The sequence below is a fragment of the Pteropus vampyrus genome, unplaced genomic scaffold (assembly GCF_000151845.1).
Source record: "Pteropus vampyrus isolate Shadow unplaced genomic scaffold, Pvam_2.0 Scaffold101, whole genome shotgun sequence".
Lineage (NCBI taxonomy): Eukaryota > Metazoa > Chordata > Mammalia > Chiroptera > Pteropodidae > Pteropus > Pteropus vampyrus.
Window position 1 is genome coordinate 689,890 of NW_011888882.1, and position 21,470 is coordinate 711,359.

The 21,470-nt window shown below is 30.7% G+C and overlaps 1 protein-coding gene across 2 annotated transcripts in view; it reads right to left on the reverse strand.

Annotated features, from left to right (window-relative positions):
• The window catches only part of KPNA5 (karyopherin subunit alpha 5), a 45,931-nt gene that overhangs the window by 11,998 nt on the left and 12,463 nt on the right, over positions 1-21,470 (reverse strand). For both annotated transcript variants that reach the window (XM_011364768.2, XM_011364767.2), the window contains 5 exons: positions 20,239-20,333; positions 17,230-17,361; positions 15,083-15,171; positions 8,505-8,604; positions 885-1,048 (listed from right to left, as the gene is read on the reverse strand). In XM_011364768.2, coding sequence (XP_011363070.1) covers positions 885-1,048; positions 8,505-8,604; positions 15,083-15,171; positions 17,230-17,361; positions 20,239-20,333 — 580 coding nt within the window. The remainder of the gene's footprint in view (positions 1-884; positions 1,049-8,504; positions 8,605-15,082; positions 15,172-17,229; positions 17,362-20,238; positions 20,334-21,470) is intronic.

Below are 21,470 nucleotides of genomic sequence, written 5' to 3' on the forward strand. Positions count from 1 at the left end.
AATTTAATGCCTGATGATCCGAGGTGGAGCTGAGGCGGTGATACTAGCACTGGAGAGCAGTTGCAAATACAGATGAAGCTTCACCAGCTTGCCCACCACTCACATCCTGCTGTGAGGCCCGGTTCCTAACGGGCCATGGATGGGTACTGGTCAGTGGTCAGGGGATTGGGGACCCCTGCCTTAACCTACTTTCACCACTAGTTTTAGCATCTCCTCATGTTTATTGTCTGAATTATTAATAATTAGTATTGTTGCAAATGATAACTTTCTAATACTATCATTCCAACTATGTGCCTTTCCTATCTATCTATTGATCTACTTATTTTAGTGTGAACTCATGGATTCCTATTTTATTCAATAAGTTATATTATTATAATTTATTTCAATGCTCAAATCATCCCAGGTTTAAAGAGTAGGAGTCCCTTCAAGTGGACTTTTGTGTCCTTTTAACATTTCTCCATGCTTTGACCACTCATTATTTTCTAGGTTCATCTTATTTTTTTCTCAGTCTCAGATCTGGAATTACTTTTATTAACAGGTACTATGAGAGCAGGTACTATGTTCTGTACTTCATAAAAATATCTTATAGAACGCTCTATCAGATAACAGGCTTTCCATACATACGTGTTGAATTAAGTCTCTCCTATTCATAAAGAGATTAAAACTAATGAAATTCATTAACAAAATGATCAATGCCAACCAAATAATAAAAGATACAAGTTTAACAATCAACTTTTCAGTATTACAGCTATTTTGCAATGTGGGGTTGGTAGCTTTTCAATTCTTCCCATAGATAGTGACTCTTGATGTATTTACGAGGCCATTATTCTAATTGCTAAACTTAATACACAATCATACAATTACTAATCATAAATTATAGTTACATCAAAAGTTCCACCAATCTTCGACAGACTCCAGAATCAATGACTGCTTGAATTTTATCATTGGGTCCATCGGAGAGATAAGAAAGGGCCCAACACACATCTGCTAGTACATCTGGGTCACTGCTAAATAACAATCGTGACAGGACATTTAAGCAAGGTGAAACCTGGAAGAAAAAGCCAATATTTAATTTTTTTCTCTATCTAAAACCAAGTTTCTTGAGAAAAATATAGAAACCTATTTTAAAACCAAAATTTAATGCTACAAAAATACCAGATAAACATTCCATTTAAAATTATAACCAGATATAAACATGACACTGATTGTGACTCCTATTAATCTTACATAAAATATGTGGTAATTTAAAGTTTGTAAAAATGAAACATGTATTTGTGATCCCCTATGTTTACATCATACACACATTCCAAAAAGGCATATCAAAATTGAGAGAAATAAAAATGTTTCTGTTAAGTGTTTAATATAATGATCATGGAATATGATCTAACTTAACCTCACTTTACTTATTACATGTACATTATGGAAAGTAAATCTAATAATCATTTGAGGAGCAAAGGTATAAAAAATGCAAAAAGAAATCTGAAATTTTTTAATGGAAGTCATTTATAAACTGTTCTTCTTAATGTACTGAAACCCTAAATCATCAATTAAAAAGCACCCATGACAAAAGAGATTTTAATCCCTCTAGCATTAATACTACAACTACGACTAATCAGTTGTGAGATGAGCAAGTCACTTCACCTCTGTGAGCCTCAGTTTCAGAATATGTGACAAAAAGAGGCTGAATAGATAAATTCTATGATTCCTCCTCTCAAATCAGACAGACCTCTGTTCAAACACTACTCACCAACTGTGTGACCATGGGCAAATAACATAACATCTCTAAACCCCAATTTCTTCATTTATAAATAAGGATAATATGGTAGTGTTAAATTAGTAAGAATGTATGTAGCATCTTAGAACAATTTCTGGCATATAATAAGCCCTCGGATATTGGCTCTTTTTATTGCCATGGTTACAACTAATTCTATATTTCTTAAAGTTTTTTTTTTAATCAGTAATCTAACATATCCTTTAGTCTCTCTCTTAAAATGTTAAATGTTAGATATGCCACAAATGAAGTGATGACAGCTTTTTTATGTTTTAATATTTTAGATGAATTTTTTCTTCACCTCTATTTTAAAGATTGCCACTACACTATAAGCTTCTGAAAATCCTTATCTTCTCTGCTGAACCTTTCTTGTAAGGATACCCCTGGGGTCCACAAACAGAAATCAGATCACTTACAAAACATATGTGTTCATCTGTAAATTAGGAAATATAATCTATACAACTGGATCTCACCTCAACAATTATGCCTCTACCCTACCCACCACCTCCTCTTCCTTGAACAGGGAAATGTGAGAATCAGCTTTTAAAGCAAATATAAATTTTTGAATTAAAAAATGTAGTGTAACTTATATATATTTTTATTTATTTAAAAAACAATAAAGTGCTATACATTTCTAGTTTGAGAGCAAAATAAAAACATTTCTGCCCCACAGTATTCCCAGAAACAAGGAAAAGAAGATAAATATAGGCAATATACATACATTATTCAACTGTACACTTGAAACCTATATAATTTTATCAATCAATGTCACCCCAATAAATTTAATTTTTAAAAGAAGAAAAAATACATAAGAACTCAAAAGAAAAGAAATATAGAGAATTAGTTGGGTAGATATTAGGTAGTACTGTAGGCTAATGCTTCTCAAAGTGTGATCCATGGACTCCTGGGGAGGTTTTTAAAACCTTTAGGAGGTCTTTCATAACAAAACTATTTTCATAACTATACTAACACATAACTTTTCTTTTTTCCATTTTGTTGACATTTACACTAAAGGTATAAAACAATGGTGGGTAAAACTATCAGCACCTTAGCACAAATCAAGGCAGTGGTACAAAATGTACCACAGATCTTTATATTTTTCACCTCTACACACTTGCAGTTAAAAAGAGGGGAGGGAAGCCAGTTTCATTTAAGAATTTCCTTGAAGTAGCATTAAAAATTTCTAATTTTATGAAATCTCAATTCTTGAACACGTTTTTTAATACATTGTGAGATGAAATGGGAAATATGCATTTAGAGCACTTCTACATACCAAAGTATGATGGTGGCCTCTAGGAAAAGCACTCGTCTCAGTGCAAACTGTATTAGCCATTTTTTCCCCATAAAAATACCATTTTTCACTTGGATGTCTATTAATCTTTATTAGGTCTTTGGCAGACTTTTTTTTTCCCCCCCCATGAAAATATCATTTTTCACTTGGGTGACTATTAATCTTTATTAGGTCTTTGGCAGATTTTTTTTTTTTTTTGAAAATAAACAAAGTAAGTCTATCGCTTCAAGGAAGCAATAAGCAATATTTGTTGCCAATGATAAATTTTGAAATTTCAAACAAATGTTAGAATTTTGGAAATCTTGTATCCACCTTGGTTAAGTCTGACAGCTTTCCAACATTGGTGGTTATATTGTTATTTTTTAAAAAATATATTGTATAATGAAATGTCAACATTTGTTAAGAGATGCAGAATTCAGTAGTTCCTATAGTCCAAATGACCAATGCATGATGTTACAAAATCATACCTGAGAAAAAGATCCATTTAAAGTGCAAAAAAGACCAGTGGATTTTAATATAACAAAGTACAAAAAATTCAATGATATGATTTCAGATTCCTTAATGCAACTTTTAAAAAAGCTACCACTTAAATTTTAGTATAGTATCAAGAAATATTAATGATTATCTGAAAAGACTTCATATACTTCAACTAAAACAGCATATCACAACAGATAAATGCAGTCAGAAATGAGATTCCAGTTGTATGTCTCCAGATATTAAAGAGATCTGCAAAAAAGTAAATCAATACTACTCTTTTCACAAAATTTTTATTTTAGAAGTATTTTTCATAAAAAAAAAAATCACTTACCATGCAATGGGTTTGTTATTTTTATATGAATTAATAAATATTTAAATTTTTTGTTTTAATTTCTAATATAGTAAATATTGCTACATATAAACCATGTAAATAAGAGCTTTGGGTCTCTGTAATTTTTAGAAATGGAAAGGGGTCCTGGGGTAAAAAATTTGGAGAACCATTGTTCTAGGTAGCGGGAACAGCTAGAACGAAGGCAAGAGCATGTTTTGTGTGTCTCAGGAACAACAAGCAGGCCTGTGGCTTGAATGAAATGTAAAGGAAAACAGTAAGAGTTGAATAAGAGAGATGACAGAAGGGCCAGATGATGAAAATTCTCATAGGATATTTAACAAATTTATCTTGTACTCTGAATAAAATGTAAGGAGCTGTGGCAAGATTCTGAACAGAGATGTGGTATATACTAACATTTTAACAGGATCATCCTATCTGTTAGCTTGGGAATAGAAAATGACGGGTAAAGAGAAAAGAAAGATTTATTAGGAAGCTACTGCAATAACACAGACAAAAGACAGATGGTAGCATGGACCAGGTGGTAACAAGGAAGGTGATATATTTCTTTCCTCAATATATTATTTTGAAAAATTCCAAACCTATAGAAAATTTACAAAAGTAAGAATGAATAAACAAACACCCATATACTACTCATATAGGTTCACCAGTTAACATTTTGCCACATTTGCTCTCTCCCCACTTTCATATATACACAAAGTGCATATATATATATATATATACACACACACACACACACGCACGCATGCACACACACACACACGCACGCATGCACACACATACAAAGTGCATCTATATAATTATATACAGATATAATTAAATATATATATACTTTACTGGCCTATTTGAGATCTTATTGTAGATATTATCATGATACTTCACTCCTAAATACATTAGCATATATCTCCTAAGAAAATGGCATTCTTCATTATTCTTCAGGCACAAAATAATTACCACATCCAAGAAATTTTATATAGTTGCAATACTGTTATCTAAGATTTAAAGCAAATTCAAATTTTTTAAGCTAAAACTTAATTTTGATCTATGATCTAATCAATAAATAAACAATGCATTTATTTGTTTTGTTAGTATATTTTTAAAAAACAGGTTTATTTAAGTATAACTTACAGTAAAAAAATTTTTTTAAGTATACAGTTCTAATGAGAGTTTTGACAACTGTATACAGTTATATAGCTACCACCCAATCAAAATAAAGACTATTTCTATCACCCCTAAAAATATCCTTCTGTCCCTTTCAGGTAATCACTCACCTGTTTTTTTTTGTTTGTTTCTTTAGTTTTGTCTTTTCCAAAATACTATATAAATGAAATCACACAGCATTTGTGTGTGCCTTCTTTCCTTAGATTAATACTTGTGAAATTCACTCATGTTGTTGTACATATTAGTAGTTTCTTCCTTTTTATAGATAAATGGTACTGTATCATATAAATGAACCATAATTTGTTAATCTATACATCAAATGTGTATATTTGGGCTATTTCCAATTTTGGTGATAATAAATAAAGCTGCCATAAATATTTTTCATACAGGTCTTTTTGTAGTCATACTATCTCTTATCTATTGGGTAAGTACCATATTGCTAAATAGTATAGTAAGAAACTGCTTGTTTATTTAAATGTCTGTAGCATTTTGCATTCCTGTCAGCAATATATAAGAATTTCAGTTGCTTTCTATTTGGGGAGCATTTAATATTGTCAGTTGTTGAGATTTTAACTGTTCTAATAGGTATGTGTCTTACTGTCATTTAATCTTGAATACTTCCCCAAGCTTATTTGTGTTCTTTCATAACACTGGCAATTTTAAAGAGTCCAATACATTTCTTTTGCAGACATTCCTTCAATTTTGATTTATGTTATTGTTTCCTCATTATTAGATGCAGGTTAAACGTTTCATGCATAACACAGGTGATCATGTGCTCTTCTGAGTCATGTCACATCTGAAAGCATATAGTGTCAGTAATGCTAAGTTTAATAATTTGGTTAATCATTTTAATCATTTGGTTAAGGTGGTTGGTGTCCCCTGGAATTCTCAACAGTAAGCATAACTCCCTCCTACCCCAATGAAATGAATAATACTCTGTAGGGCAATACTTTCCAATCATGTGAACATTCTGTTCCCCAACAATCTTTCACCTAAATGTTTTAGAACTCACTGATGATTTGTACCTGAATGAGTTATTACTATGGTGATTGTCTTTTCGAACACCCTTCTATTAGTAGGCATTCTCTAAAAAACAAAACAAAAAAAAAACAAAAAAAGGCTTTTCTTTTTCCATTTTAATTTTAGGGATAGACACATAGTTTTTTTTTTTAATATGATGTGTTAAAAATATTTCCTTTCTTTATTCATTTTGATCCTCAATTTGTCTAGAGGGACCCTTACCTAAATATATTTTAGAAGTAGAGCCAACAGAATTTTCTGATGGAGGAAATGTAGAGTGTGAGATTAAAAAAAAAAAAAGCGGGGTGGGAGGCAAAAAATATTAAAGTTTTCTGAGTAATGTAGGAAAGATTGTTGGCAGGGCAGGTTTGGGGGGTAAAGAAATGGAGTTATTTTTAGAAATGCTGAGTTTGAGACGTCTCTTAGATATCCAAATAAAGATGCAGAGTTTGGCGTTTAGAAGAATATTTTAATCAAACATTGAAATCTGGAAGTTGCTGGCATGTAGATGATATTTAAAGTCACAGAATGGGTGAAATCAATGAAAAAGTGAGTGCAGATAAAGATGAGAAAAAGCCAAAATAATATACTTTGTACCCTCAACCTAAGGAAGCAAAAGAGGAGGAACTAAAAAATGAAACTGAGAAGCAGCAATCATTGAGGTAGAAGGAAAACTAAGAGAGTGTAGTAGCTTAAAAACCAAGTTTAAAAATATTATATATAGGAGGAGGAAGTGACCAATTGTATCATGTGTAGGAAACAGATCGGATTCCATGAACACTGATAAATAACCACTGTACTTAGCAAGTCATGTAAGACGAAGTTTAAACATTGACCCGTGGATTTCACAGTGAGAGACATATATGCCCTTAATGAAAGCAGTTTCAGTACAGTGACTGAGGCAAATTCCTGATTGGAGTGAATTCAAGAAAAAAAGCAAGGAGAGAAAGTAGACAATACAAGAATAGATGAATGAGAAATTTTTCTCTAAAAGAGAACAAAAATATGGGGTGATAGTTAACAAGGAAAATGACAGGAGATCCCAGGGACAAAGAAAAGATTTAACATGGAAGAAATAATAGCATACTTTTATAGTAATGACAATGATGTGGAAGAAAGAAAAATAATTGCTAATGTTGAAGAGAGAAGAGAGAATTGCTGGACATATACCCCTGAATAGGAAAGTTAGAAAGTTATGCAGCATAGAAGCAGATGAATTAATTTTATAAAGGAACATGGAAAAAATAACCAACAATCACAGGAAAGTGTAATAGGTAGGTACAAGTAATGACAGGATGCCCAGCGTGGTGATGGTAATCTCTGGAAACTCTCTTCTGAATGCTTCCATTTTCTCATTGAAGTAGGAAGCAAGGTCATTAGCTGAGAGTTGATGAAGAAGAAGGAAGAAGCAGAGGTAGGAGGACAGAAGAGAAAATAAACAGTCCCTAATAAATAACTTTTGCAAGTTGTTAAATAACGTCTATTAACCAATACCATAAATGTGAATCAACCTTACGTTTAGATAACCACATGACTTCTCATGATCTATGTACCTCTCTCAAAGTCCCCAATGTTTCATGAGATAGTTCATAAAGGTAATAACTTTAGAAAAAGAAGCTTAGAAAAATGTGGTTTAGACTAATGGTTTTACAGATTACAAATTTTATAAATTTCAATGTCTTTCAAAAAGCAAATTCTTCAGGAAAAATATACTACATAAATTTCAAAGGTATTATCATCATATAGAAGTTTTTTTTTTTAACGAGTTATTCTTGTTATTACAAAATTTTAAAATCTTTACTGCTTACTTATGGTTAAAGAAATGCTAAAACCCAGGCAATATAATTAGAACAAAGAGATGTCAAAATGTAAATAGTGTGGTCATTCTTCACTTTTAATTCATATAGACACTGATTTCAAAAGTAGTAGAATGGTATCCCCAAAATTTACCCACATTCTATTTTTAGACAATAGAACTAGATTGAAATTTATAAATCTATTCTTTTAGCAGCAAAATGTTAGTAGCTGGAGGAAAAGATATGCTAACAGATAAAAAATATAATGGGAAAGCACAAGCCACTCTTGACTAGTTAACCAACAGTGGAACTGGAGGAATTATCTTAATTTTAGGGGGCTTCAATTTCCTTTAAATGATGAGAACCAGACTAGAGGATTACTAAAGTCAACTCTAAGACACATAAACACCTAGTGACAGTGGTTACTTCTGAAGGGAGTGAAGTAAGGGTAGAAAGGAAAACTTTCTTTTCCTTTGCACTGTATATCTCTTGGTTTTTATATGTGTAAATATTGTCTAGTCAATAAGGAAAATAATTACTAAAATAAGAATTAAGTCCCTTCAATCTCTAAAAATCTATTACAAGGAGACTTAAAAGTTTATATAAAAAGATTACTAAATTTGTGTATTTTAACCATACCTTACTAAAGTTTGGAGGAGGGTTTTTGCCTCTACATAAATTTGAGAGGGCCCATACAGCATTTCTGGTTGTTGTAAGTCTGTTTGAATTTGTTAATAACCTGCCAAGAAAAAGAAAAAAGGAACTGTCACTTTACTTTCATTTTCCCTCTTTAGCTATCTTCTATCATAACATACACATTCTTAGTACATTTTATAAGGCATTCAAAATGTCCTGGCAAAATAGGAAAAGAGAATTTTTAAAATTCATTATGTTTCCAGGAAAAAAAAAAAAATACAGTACAGCTCTATTGTTAAAAATCTGAATCTGTGATCTGAGTAGATTTTTATAAGACATAAACATATTCGAAATAAATGGTGTCATGGGAAATCTATATACTTTAAAAACAGTATTTGATTACTTTTTTTAACCATGAAAATAATACATTATACAAAATCAAGAAGCAAGGACTATAGGGTCAAATTGAATGAAGATCAGTTGTTAAGAAGCCATTTTTTTTAAAATAAAACAGATTGTCTTAGAATTTTTGATATCCAAGCTGCTAGAAGTATAGAGAACCTAGGTTTAAAAAATAATAACTTAATTCAGGAGCGACATCATCAGAAATACCAGAATAGTGGAGAAGAGAACACTGGGGCATATCCTTCCCCAGAACCACTGAAAAAACTTACAAATGCTGTCAGAATCAACTTTACCTGAACTCTCAAAGATAGCAGAAAGTTTAAGGAACCAAGAAAACTTTTAACCAGGGAAGAGTTGAAATGTGGCAGGAGCACTTTCTAGCAGTATAACTTACCCTTGTCCAAACCCCTCCTCAGTCTGGCAGCAGCCTTGAAGAGAAAAGCTGGAGTTCCCACTGGAAGTTCCTGATTCCAAAAAGAGCTAAGGAGACTTTGTTTCCAAGGAATTGTGTTTGTCTGTTTTGACCTGTCTGAGTGCTCCCTGAAGGACTGATGTAAGATGCCCTCCTTTGTTTTGCCTGAGAACTCTCTCATCAAGATCAACAGCTGATTTCTCATCAAAAACCATGGAGGATAGAGGCAATGCAATTATATATTTAAAATACCAAAACAAAAAACTGTCAACCAAAAGTTCTATATTCAGCAAAACTATCTTTCAAAAGTAAAGGAGAAACTTAAAAGATTCCCAGAACAACAAAAGCTGAAAAAAATCATCACTAGGAGATGTTCTTTACGGAGTAACTAAAATAAGTCATTTAGGTTGAAATGAAAGGACAATAAACAATACTTCAAAACCATATGAAGAAATAAAAAACACTGCCAAAAATAACTACATAAGTAAAGTATTATTGTATTTTAGGTTTATAATTTTTTTCTGTATGATTTAAAAAATACATAAAGCAATAATTATAAATGTTTTAATGAGCACACAATGTAAATGATGTAATTTTTGACAATAACAACTTAAAGGGGTGGAACAGAGATGTACAGGAGTTTTGTATAATACTGAGACTAAATTGGCATTAATTCAAACAAGATTGTTAGAAGTTTAAAATGTTATTTATACTTCCTAGATTAATCATTAGGAAAATAGCCAAAAAATACACAGAAAAGAGAAAGAAATGGGAATCAATACACTATGTAACCAAAAAAAAAAAAAGTCAAACATAAAAGAAAGCAACAAGGAAAGAATTGAGGGGAGAAAAAAGATATAAGAAAAAAGGTACAGAAAACAATGAAATGGCAGGGGTCCTTTCTCATCAGTATTTACACTGAATATAAAGGGATTAAACTCTCAAATTAAAAGGTAGTAACTGGCAGAATTCATTAAAAAAAAAAAATGACAATCCATGAGCCATCTATAACACACTCTACAAGACATACACTTTAGATTCAAAGACACAAATAGGTTGAAAGTGAAAAGGATAGAAAAAGATTCCATGCAAATAATAACCCAAAGCTAGGGTAGCTACACTAATATCAGACAAACACACTTTAAGTCAAAAATTGTTTTAACCCATTTCCTGTATAGAAAAAAAAAGTGCAGCTCACTGCCAGCATTAACATCATGCATAAGAATGTTATGTTTTCTAGGATATGACATTCTTAGCAATTGAGAATTACTATATTTTGTAAATGGAAATACCACTACTAAAAACATTCTATAAACAGAATGATGTCATTTGTTTCCAAACATTATCGATATGCTAGAGCAATGCAAAAATAATAATGAAAGTGAGACATTCCATGGCAACCTTTGTGGGTAAGGTTAGGACTGTAATCATGAGTTATCTCGAGGTAAACACTGCAACTACAAGTGCTGCTGGCAAGTATTCTCAGGGTAAATGGGAAATGGATTAAAAAACAAAGGACATTATAGATTGATAAAAGAGTGAATCCATCATGAAGCTATAACACATAAACTTATAAGACCAAATAACATATCAAAATATACAAAGCAAAAATTGACAGATTTGGAGAGAGAACTAGTTATACAACCGTAGTTAGAGACTTCAATATACTATTTTCAATAATAGATAGAACACTAAGATAGAAGATTGATAAGAAAATAGAGGACTTCAACAATATTATAAAGGAGCTAAATAGACATCTGTACAACACTCTAGTCAATAACGGCAAAATATATATTCTTTTCAAGAGCACAAGGAATATTCTCCAAGATATACCATATGTTATATAACAAAGCAAATCTGATATATTTTAAAAAACTGAAATCATACAAAGGATATTTTCTGACCACAATGGACTAAAACTAAAAATCACTAATAGAAGGAAAACTGGTTAATTCACAAATATGTGGGAATTAAGTAACATACTTTTAAATGACCAATGGGATAAAAAAAAATCACAAGGAAATTAGAAAATACTTCAAAATAAATTAAAATGAAAACATAACTATTAATACAGGATGTAGTGAAAGCAATGCTCAGAGGGAAATATCTAGCTGTAAACATCTACATTAAAAGTATAATAAAATAAAAAAATTTAAAAATAAACAAAGAAACAAAAACAAAAACAAAATCCCAAATAAATAATCTAAACGTCCATCTTAAGAAACTAGAAAAATCAGAGCAATAAAATGAAGTACGCCGGTATAGTAAAAGATTTCTCTTGTTCATGAATAGAAGATCTAATATTGTTCAGATAGCAATACTCTCCAAAGTTGCAATGTAATCCCTATGAAAATGCCTGTTGTCTTTTTTGCAGAAATGAAAAAAATCAATCTTCAAATTCATATGGAATTTCAAGGAGTCCTAAATAGCTAAAAAAAAAAATTTTTTTTAATTTTAAGTACTCGCACCTGATTTTGAAACTTAACACAAAGCCACATTAATCAAAACCATATATTACTTGCATAAGGACAGATATATAGAGTAATGGAATAGAATTGAGAAGTTCCAGAAAATCCAGAAATAAAACCACACATGTATGGTCAATTCATTTTCAGCAAGAGTGTCAAGATCACTCAATGGGAAAAGAATAATATTTTCAATAAATCATGCTGGGACAAGTAGATGTCTACATGTATCCCAAAGATGTAAAAACAAGAGGTTAAACTATAAAACTCTTAGAAGAAAACATAAAAGTAAATATTCATGACCTCAGATTTGGCAAAATCTATGAAACCAAAAGCATAAACAACAAAAGAAAAAATAAATAAACTGGATTTCACCAAAATGAAAAACTTTTGTGAATCAACAGACACTATCAATATAGTGAAAAGACAACCCAGAGAAGGCAAAAAATATCTGTAAATCATATATATAAGAATCTGCCCAGAAGGTATAAAGAACTCTTACAACCTAACAACAAATAACTGAATTAAAAAATATGCAAAGACCAAAATAGACATTTCTCCAAAGATACACAAATGACCAACAAATGCATGAAAAGATGTTCATCATTAGGAAATGCAAATTAAGACAAAATGAGATACTAGCTCATACCCACTAAGATGGCTTAAATCAGAATAACAAATAACAATACATGTTGGTGAGAATGTGGAGAAAATAGAACCCTCATACATTGCTGGTGGGAATGTAAAATGGTACAGCTGCCATGGAAAACAGTTTGGTAAGTCCTACAAAGTTAAAGATAGAACTACCATATGACCCAGTAATTCCAATCATAGGTATAGCCCTAAAAGAATTGAAGACTGGTGTTCAAACAAAAACTTGTGTACAAATGTTCATTGGAGCACTATTTACAGTAGTCAAAAGATAGAAACAACCAAATGACTATCATTTGATGAATGGATGAACACAATGTGGTACAGTCATACAATAAAATATTATTCAACCTAAAAAGAATTGATACATGGTGAACCTTGAAAACAATATGCTAAGTGAAAGAAACCGGACACAAAAGGTCACAATTTGTATAATTCCACTTATATGAAATATCCAGAATAGGCAAATCCATAGAGACAGACAGTAGGTCAGTGGCTTCCAAGGGCTGGGATAATGAGGAAATAGGATGTGACTGTTTAAAGAGTACTAAGTTTTCAGTCTGGGGTGATAAAAAGTTCTGGAACTACACAACATTGCTAATGTACTGAATGCCAGTAAACTGTATATTTTAAAATGGTTAAAATGGTAAATTTTAGGTTATGTGTATTTTACCAAAAAAATCTGTTCTAAAGGTTTTCCTATAAAGGGTCTCTGAGGCCTAAAACCTTTCATTAACTCTTTTAAAAATAAAATAGTTACACTGATTTTTCTATAGCAGGGGTTGACAAATTTTTTCAGTAAATATTTTAGGCTTTTCAGCCCTTTCTCTCTGTGGACATAGCATGAAAGCAACCACAGACATTAGATAAGGTAATGGATGTGATTGTGTTCCAACAATACTTTATTTACAAAACAGGAAGCACACCAGATTTGGCCTGAGGACTGTGGTTGACCAACCTGTGTTGTATACTATTCTTCTTTATCTATATAAATAAAGTTATTATGAGAAAGTACAAATCTCTTGTCCAGATTTGCTGTATTAAAAATTAAGGTTAAATTAAATTTAAAAACACAAAGTTGTGTCAGTATTTATAGTCTGTAGTAGTAAAAGGTTTATATTTACTGAGAATCAAATGAATTAGAATAAAAAAAAATTAAAACTGATTCAAATGGAATTAACAAACTATGCATTAATAAAAGTTTTATATTTACTTAATTTAAGCATTAGCTAAGTGTAAATTTCAATGTGAACAACAGATAATCCATAATCTTTTATAAACTAATAACTTTTTTCTTTTTGCTCAACTAAAGTGAGAGCATCTTTTTTCTAACTTGACATAACTTCCTTCTTACTGTCTTTCTCATTTTAAATAAAACTTTGAAATTTTCTAACTTTCTAAGTCTACGTTTTTACTGAAAATTATTATAACTAGCACTACATAGCTGAGTACTGTCTGCTATCCATTAGAGTTTTATTTTTCAGTTACAATTAAAAGCTCCTTAGAATATTTAAAGAAATTAGCACTAAAAATGCTTACTTACTATTTCATAAACCATTATCAATTTGAGATATTAACAAATAATAAAATAATGTAGAGACAGAGACCAAAAGTAAAAAGAATCAGGCCAGAAAAATCTTAAATTAAAAATTTAAGAGATGCTTTTAATAGTACAAACTTCAAAATAACTCTGGTATTGAACTCCAAATCAGTATTTTCCTTTATAGCTCAGCTAAAGTCTCATATACTATGGAACGTTAACTTTGGATAAGCCTAAAATAAATGACAATATAGCAAGTGATTCAGTGGCCTACATCGAGTAAGTACTTCTTGTTAGTTGAATGAAATTATGCTGAGAAATCACTTCTGTCCTTAGAAAACTACTCACTCTAAAACAAAATACCTTTTGCAAACTAGTATCTAAAAATGAATTGAATTCCTCAGCTCAGAGAGGATAGAAAATGGCACAGAAATGAAAAGAATAAAATTTTTCTTCCAATCATCTCAATTAATTTTTTTTTCATTCTCACTACTTGCTGCTTAGCCTAAAGATTCTCTTAGTGAATGATAGCCAAGATAGATAAAGAAACCTACTGTCAAATAATTTTGTCATTTCTGTATAGGACCTTACATTAAAGGTAATTTCTTTTTTTAAAAAGTGTGTAAAGTATTTGTAAAAGAAACCACTAGATAAATCACTTTAAGTAAAATTCTAATTCTGAAAGAAAAATCTCTTATGATCTTTGTTCTCAGAACATCTCAAAATCAAATATAAAAACATGACAACCTAAATACATCATCTGTTAAAGATTCCCAACTTTGGTAAAATTTGAATTTTTATTGTATTAAAAACGACTACATATCCTTTTTTCTTTTTTCTTTTTGCAGAATAGTTATCTTAGCATAGTAAGCAACAAGTAAACAATGACCATTGTGAAGTATGTCTCAAGAGAACATAAAAGACAGATATGACACAGTTGGAAATTTTTTTCTAGTATTTTCAAGCTTTTGCAGGCATGGTTAAACATAAGCCAAATTTAAAAACATCACTGAAGAATTTAATTATGTATATAGAAGTACAGTGTAAAATATAGTTTTCTTTTCCAAAAGTAGTATTACTTTAATTACATTAAATTTAGACTACTTACTCTAAAAGTGGTGGAAGTATTTCACAATTCAAAACAAAATCTCTGCATTCTGCATTGTCACCAGCAATATTACCAAGTGCCCAAACAGCCTTAGAAAAATAAGAAAAAAATATTGTTATAACAATTTCTTAAATACGATGCTCTCTTTTAAGATGAGATTTTAGTACAGAATGAACTTTTCAAGAAGTTAAAAAAATGCCAGTAAGACTAAGAAAAAAAACTTTAAAAGCATAATAAAATAAATAATATTTTAATCAAACTGAAAGGTCGGTTTTTAAAATTTCGTTACATACTTCTGATATATTTATTCTGTTCAATAAAGAGATACTGAATCTACAAGGAGAGACAACATATATCTATTTAGTGAATTTTCCAATAACCTCTACTAGAGGTTTGCTCCTATGCCCAGGACTCTACTCACTGGGAAGGGACTGATTTATAAAAGAAGAAGGGAAAGAGCGACAAAGCATAGAAAAGTGAGGTAAAGTTAATATTAAAATTGGCGTAGATTGATCCTTGAAAATAAGTTTAGAATTAGTCCAGGTTCATTATAATTTTTTAAATGAATAGTAGTAAATGATCAAATTATTTACTTATTAAATTTCATTTAGATGAGAAACTGTGCAAATGCAAATTATCATTTTATTATATTCTCGTTTCAAATTTTTCATATAAGTATAAAAGTGGACATAGGTTACTTTTCCAATTGGGAAAATTTTAATTTTTAAAGCATGAGTTAATATTTTTAATATCTACTCAAGACCTAAGTTTCTTTTCATTTTTTTTTTTTTTAAGAAAAACCTTTTAAAGTAATGACATTTTCCCTCTGTGAAGTCTAATATTCTGTTGGTAGGAATATCAACTGGCATAACTCTTTTGGAGGTCAACTTTGAAATATGTAATAAGAACTTAAAATTGTTTTCTTTTGACAGGGTAAAGTCACTTTTCTCTAATAAAATAATTAAGAGGCACATAAAGATTGATATATAATAATGTTATCACAATGTTATTAATAACACTAATAAGCTAGAAATAACCCCAACGTACAACAATGAAGAAATAGATAAATTATGGTACATGAACAGATAATGAGTAATCAGTAAAATTTTCTTGGAATATAATTAATGCTGTAAGAAAAGTCTCCTAATATTAGTGATAAGTTGAGGAAAATAATTTTATATATACATACATATATATGTATATATACAGAAAATCAATTTGCATAAAAAGGATTCAAAACAAAATATTAAAACATTTGATTTTCTTTGGATGGTACAAATGGTATGTTTAAATTTTCCCTCTTAAAACAACTATGAGATAAATACAGAGAATATTTAGAGGGATACTAGATAGGAGGGGACTTGGGAGGGAGAAAAAAAAGGCAAAGGGATTAAGAGGTACAAATGGGTAGATGCAGAATAGACATGGAAATGTAGAGTGTACCATGGGGAAGATAGTTAATAAATAGGTAAGGAGGAAGAAGGGTACTAGATTTAGTGTGGTGATCACTTTGCAAGTTATGTGGATTTCTGATAACTACGCTATACAACTAAAACTGATATATTATTGTATGCCAACTATAATTGAAAAAAACTCATTAAATTGTACAATATAAATACAAGCAACTAATTGTCTATTATATTTCAGTAAAGATGAAAAAAGCAAAAAAAAAGTTCAAACATTTAATAAATATGTAAGACCAAAAAAACTATGAGAATTTATTCATAAAATTTATTTTAAAATGGCTGTATTCAAAATTATGTAATGTTTTAAAAAGAAACAACAAAATAATCTACATACATGCAAAAAAATAAGGATTCAGACTGGTACAGGTTTAAAATTTGGTTCAACCATTCGCTGTGACTTTGGGTAAATTACTAACTTTTCTGGGTCTCGGTATGCTTTTTTATAAATAAATGGGACTACTACTTCCTGATAGCTGAGATCACACATATATAACCCAGGATGATGTCTGAGACAGTTAATTCTTCCTCCTTTCTAATTTGACACTAAATAGAAATTACTATATTTTAGAAAATGCAATACACAGGCAATTTGGTAAAAATAAATTTCAAATCAAAATCACAAATGGTACTTTCACAAGAAAATTAATCTAGTAAACATAACAGCTTAAACTAGAAATTTACCTGTTCTTGTACATCTTCATGCTCTGAATTAAGAAGTTTGATAAAAATTGGAACAGCCCCAGTTTCAATCACTACCTTGGTATGCAGAAAAGTTCCAGATGCTATATTAGTTAATGCCCATGCAGCTTCAAACTAAGGAAAAATAAAGCAGAATAAATGAAAGCACCAAAGAAATGTCATAAAAAGGAAGAAGGGAAAAAGGGAATAAAGATTTAGCTGCACAAGTCTGCGATAAAGACTGACATAATTAGTAAGATCCAATTGAAATTAGATTTCACAGAAAAAAATCCTTACTTTAAAAGACTGTTTGATCCGGAAAAAAAGAACTAAGAAGAATATAATAAAAATTTACAAAATCATAAACAAATGAGCATATTTGAATTTATAATTCATAAAACTCCTTATGTCTACTACTAGAGAGCCAGGTGTTCTAAAATCAAGCGGTTTAAAAATAAATGAAACACTACTTAATAGAGCAACAGTATATTTATGAAATCTAGAATTGTAAATGGTACTTTTGTTTCCTGAGGGGGATCATCTAGTACCAACCTCCTCATTTAAAAACTAAGAAAATTAGAAGTCTCAAGATTTAGGTTATTTGTGCAAGGTCAAAAAGAGCCATAAACAGGACCTGAGGTTTCTTTTCAGCAGCAGAGCCTCTGAGAAGTTACTCCATCGATTCAATTAGAATTTGGATATACTTACATATGATAGATTTATAATGGAAGCAATTGAGAAAATTCAACTCATGTCTCCCAAACAATAAGGTAAATGATTACAAATCCACAGGCAAACTGACTACAGCTTTAAAAATATTTGGCACAGTTAACTTTTCACATTAAGGTAGATATTATTATGATTAATAATAATAAAAAGGCATCCAAAAGCATTACTGAAAGGCATGAAAAGTACAGTTACTATTATGATTATGGACTAAGAAAACAATTTAAGAGAAGAATTTATATTTTAAAAAATGAAGACCACAGTCCTAACCAATTACAGGTAAGGAAATAAACTAAAAGACAATTAAAAGTTTACTCCATTAAAATGTCCTAGCCATCTCCAGGAGAAAGCATCAGTGAAGAATGGTGAATTCACAAGTCTATAGAACAGATAATTAAATAAAGAGTCATATGAGCAAGTGGAGAACAGTGGCAAACTGGAGAGCATGGCTATGATTTTTTAAAAGGGGGAAAAAAGTAACTTTTAAAAAAAGAAGAACTCCTACTCAGGTCTTCACTATGTGGCAACAAAGCTAATTTTTCTATTTGTCAAAAGAAGCCACAAGGCTAGATTTTCACTTGAAATTCCCCAATTTTAAAATCTAATATCTAATTCGCATCTTTTAAAACACATGCAGGCCAAACAAAATTTGTGGGCGAAACTGGCTTGCAGGCTCTCAGTTTGAGGCCTTAGTTAGACAGACCAGTGTTCTGAATTAGCATATTTCATACGAACGTGAGTAATATGGGACAGCATATAGCTGTCCCAAGACCATACTATTGAATTTCATTAGGTTTTAATTATAGTGATTAATAAATGCTCAAGCACCTAATGTTCTTGAATACTCTATGCTCTCTATACATGATATCATCAATCTGATATTAATTTTCTTCTTTTCAGTCCGCCAAACTCTCATTTATCCTTAAGACTACCCATGTAACACTACTTTTGTGAAGTCTTCCTCGACTTCCCCTAAACAGCTAAGTTGCTATGTTGTCTATGCTATCAAAGCTCTTGGTTTATATTTGTTATAGCACTAAGCATACTATGGTATCACAGGTCCATTTATGTATTTGTCTTCCCCAACAAAAAGTGAAGAATTTCTGCAGAGAGGGACAATAACTTACTCAATTTTGTAACTATAATGCCTTACACAATGTACAGTTCAAATTAACACTTAATTTTATTTATTCATATTCACTCATTTTCTCTTTCACTCATTTAGAATTAAAGAACCAAATAATAAACTAGATATCAGAAGGCTTGGATTTTAGTCTGGACTCGGGGCTTATCTATAAGGCAAATGAACTAGAAGTCATGATCTCCAGCCCTTACAGCACTAATACCTAAAGACTTTGAAAACTAATTGACAGACTTTAACATGAATAAAGTGGTATTTTCTTCAGACACTTATTGCAAATATTCTCAAGAATTTTCAGCATACAACTTGTGATGGGTAACACTCACCTGTGCAACACATTCCACTGTTTATTACTAAAATGTGAGGACCTTTCCCAAATTATTCAGATAAGTGGAACACTATCCTAAGTTGTAATTTCAACAACTATTACTAAAATACCAGTAACAGTCCTCCATTACTGACAATAACATCGATAAACTAAGTGGTAGGTCTTGGGCAAATCCTGATAGCTATACTTCTGCCCTGTACTTTTACTTAAGGATATATATAGCAATGAAGGTCAGTAAGAGCAATCTTTTTTTTAACAGTATAATATTTGGTAATATCAATAATTTGCTATTAATAGCCAATTATTTGGAAGAGATCTTAAAACTGACATTAAGAAGTATAATTAAGAAGTAATGCTCTTTATGACACAAACCTAACTTTGATCCATTTTTAGTAGATTATACTGATCTGTTCATTTTTCAAAAAAAAAAAAACCCTAATTTTCAAATAAAATGTTTTAAGAGGTAAAAGAGTTTATCCTAAGCAGTTACAACCCAAGTTAACTAATAGCCAAAATAAATTTAACCATAGTGAACATTTTAGTTTGAGGTCTTCTAAAACAAAAAAGTTATTAAAGGTTGATAACTACAAATTTTATTAAGATCTGGAATAATTTTATAAACTTTTCCCAAAATTGTTTAATGAAATTAACAGTTTCTAGGAGAAGTTAGCACTGCAACCATGGCCACAGCAAGACAAGTAGCGCTACCTTTTCCTTTAATTGCCAAGTAATCACTGAATGCTTATGTTGCTTTCATTAGAAACTCTTATTATGTCATTTCTGGAAAAAGATTAAGAAAGAAAACTATAGAACTCACTTGTAAAGTACAATTTTCATTTCTTTCAAGAAATTTCACAAATCTCTGTACAACTCCTGGTTTCTGTATAACTTGATCAATTGGTGGATTAGGTTCTAAAAATTTAAAAAGCATTAAGTTATTACATAGACACAAAAAGACAACAATCTGGTCCCTGTGTTGATTAACAGGCACACAAAATAACTCTTAGGTTTGACTGACAAATTTTAAACTCTCAGCTGGATGTAACTGAAGAAAACAAATGTTCTCAAATTGTAATATTTATTGCAAAGCAAATTTTTTCAATAACCATAATGACAATAAAAAATTTAAATATTTACTACACAAATATTTAAATTTCTTAAGTTGAAGTCTATTTAGAAGGTCACCTTCACAATATGGGAATATTTCAGTCTAACACTCGAACACAAACTGAAGGGTAATGTTCCCACTGATTTTTTATAACTATACTCCAATTTCTAGGGATGTCTCCCTCACTATCAGCCATAAATTGTCAAATGTCTCAGTCTGATGAGGTTCTATTTTGTCAGGGTATTGTTTATTATTTAAAGAAATGCTATTGGACAATCTAGAATTCTTGATAAATTTTTATGAAACGCAGAGGGCTTCTGAGAATCATAAAATCTCTAAGAAATTTTAAAACAAAGACATGCAAAAGTAAAACAAAGCTATTTTAGCTACTGACAATCTAAGTACCAAGAACTCCTCCTCCCTTGGCTTTCAGCAAAAAGTATTCTCTTATAGTTCTCCAGGAACTATAAGATGTTCTTTTGGGTTAGTTTTCTCCCTGTTATTTATTCTCTCTAGAAATTTACCTATTTTGCTAATTTAATTGTCACTTATGATTATCATCTGTGGTAATTCACAAATCTAACCCTCATAACTGAATTCTTCTCTCCAGGATTCTAGATATTTTTAAGTATCTACTGGCCACATTTTTTTCCACAGCTTCTTTAAAATGTAGCATAACCAAAACCAAACTTGTAAATCATTATGCACTGTTCCCACTACCCAAATTTGTCTACTACTGAGTAATCTACCCACCTACTCACAGGAGAAATTTTTCATTTCTACTTTTGACTCTTCCTTTTCTTCTTAATTCTGTTTGACTGTATTACTGACCATAAATAACACATATTGAGTTTAATCAGCAGAATGAATAGTAACCATAAAAGATCTGTACAAATTCTATCTTTCTGATATAGAGAAACATTACTAAGTTTAAACCTTAG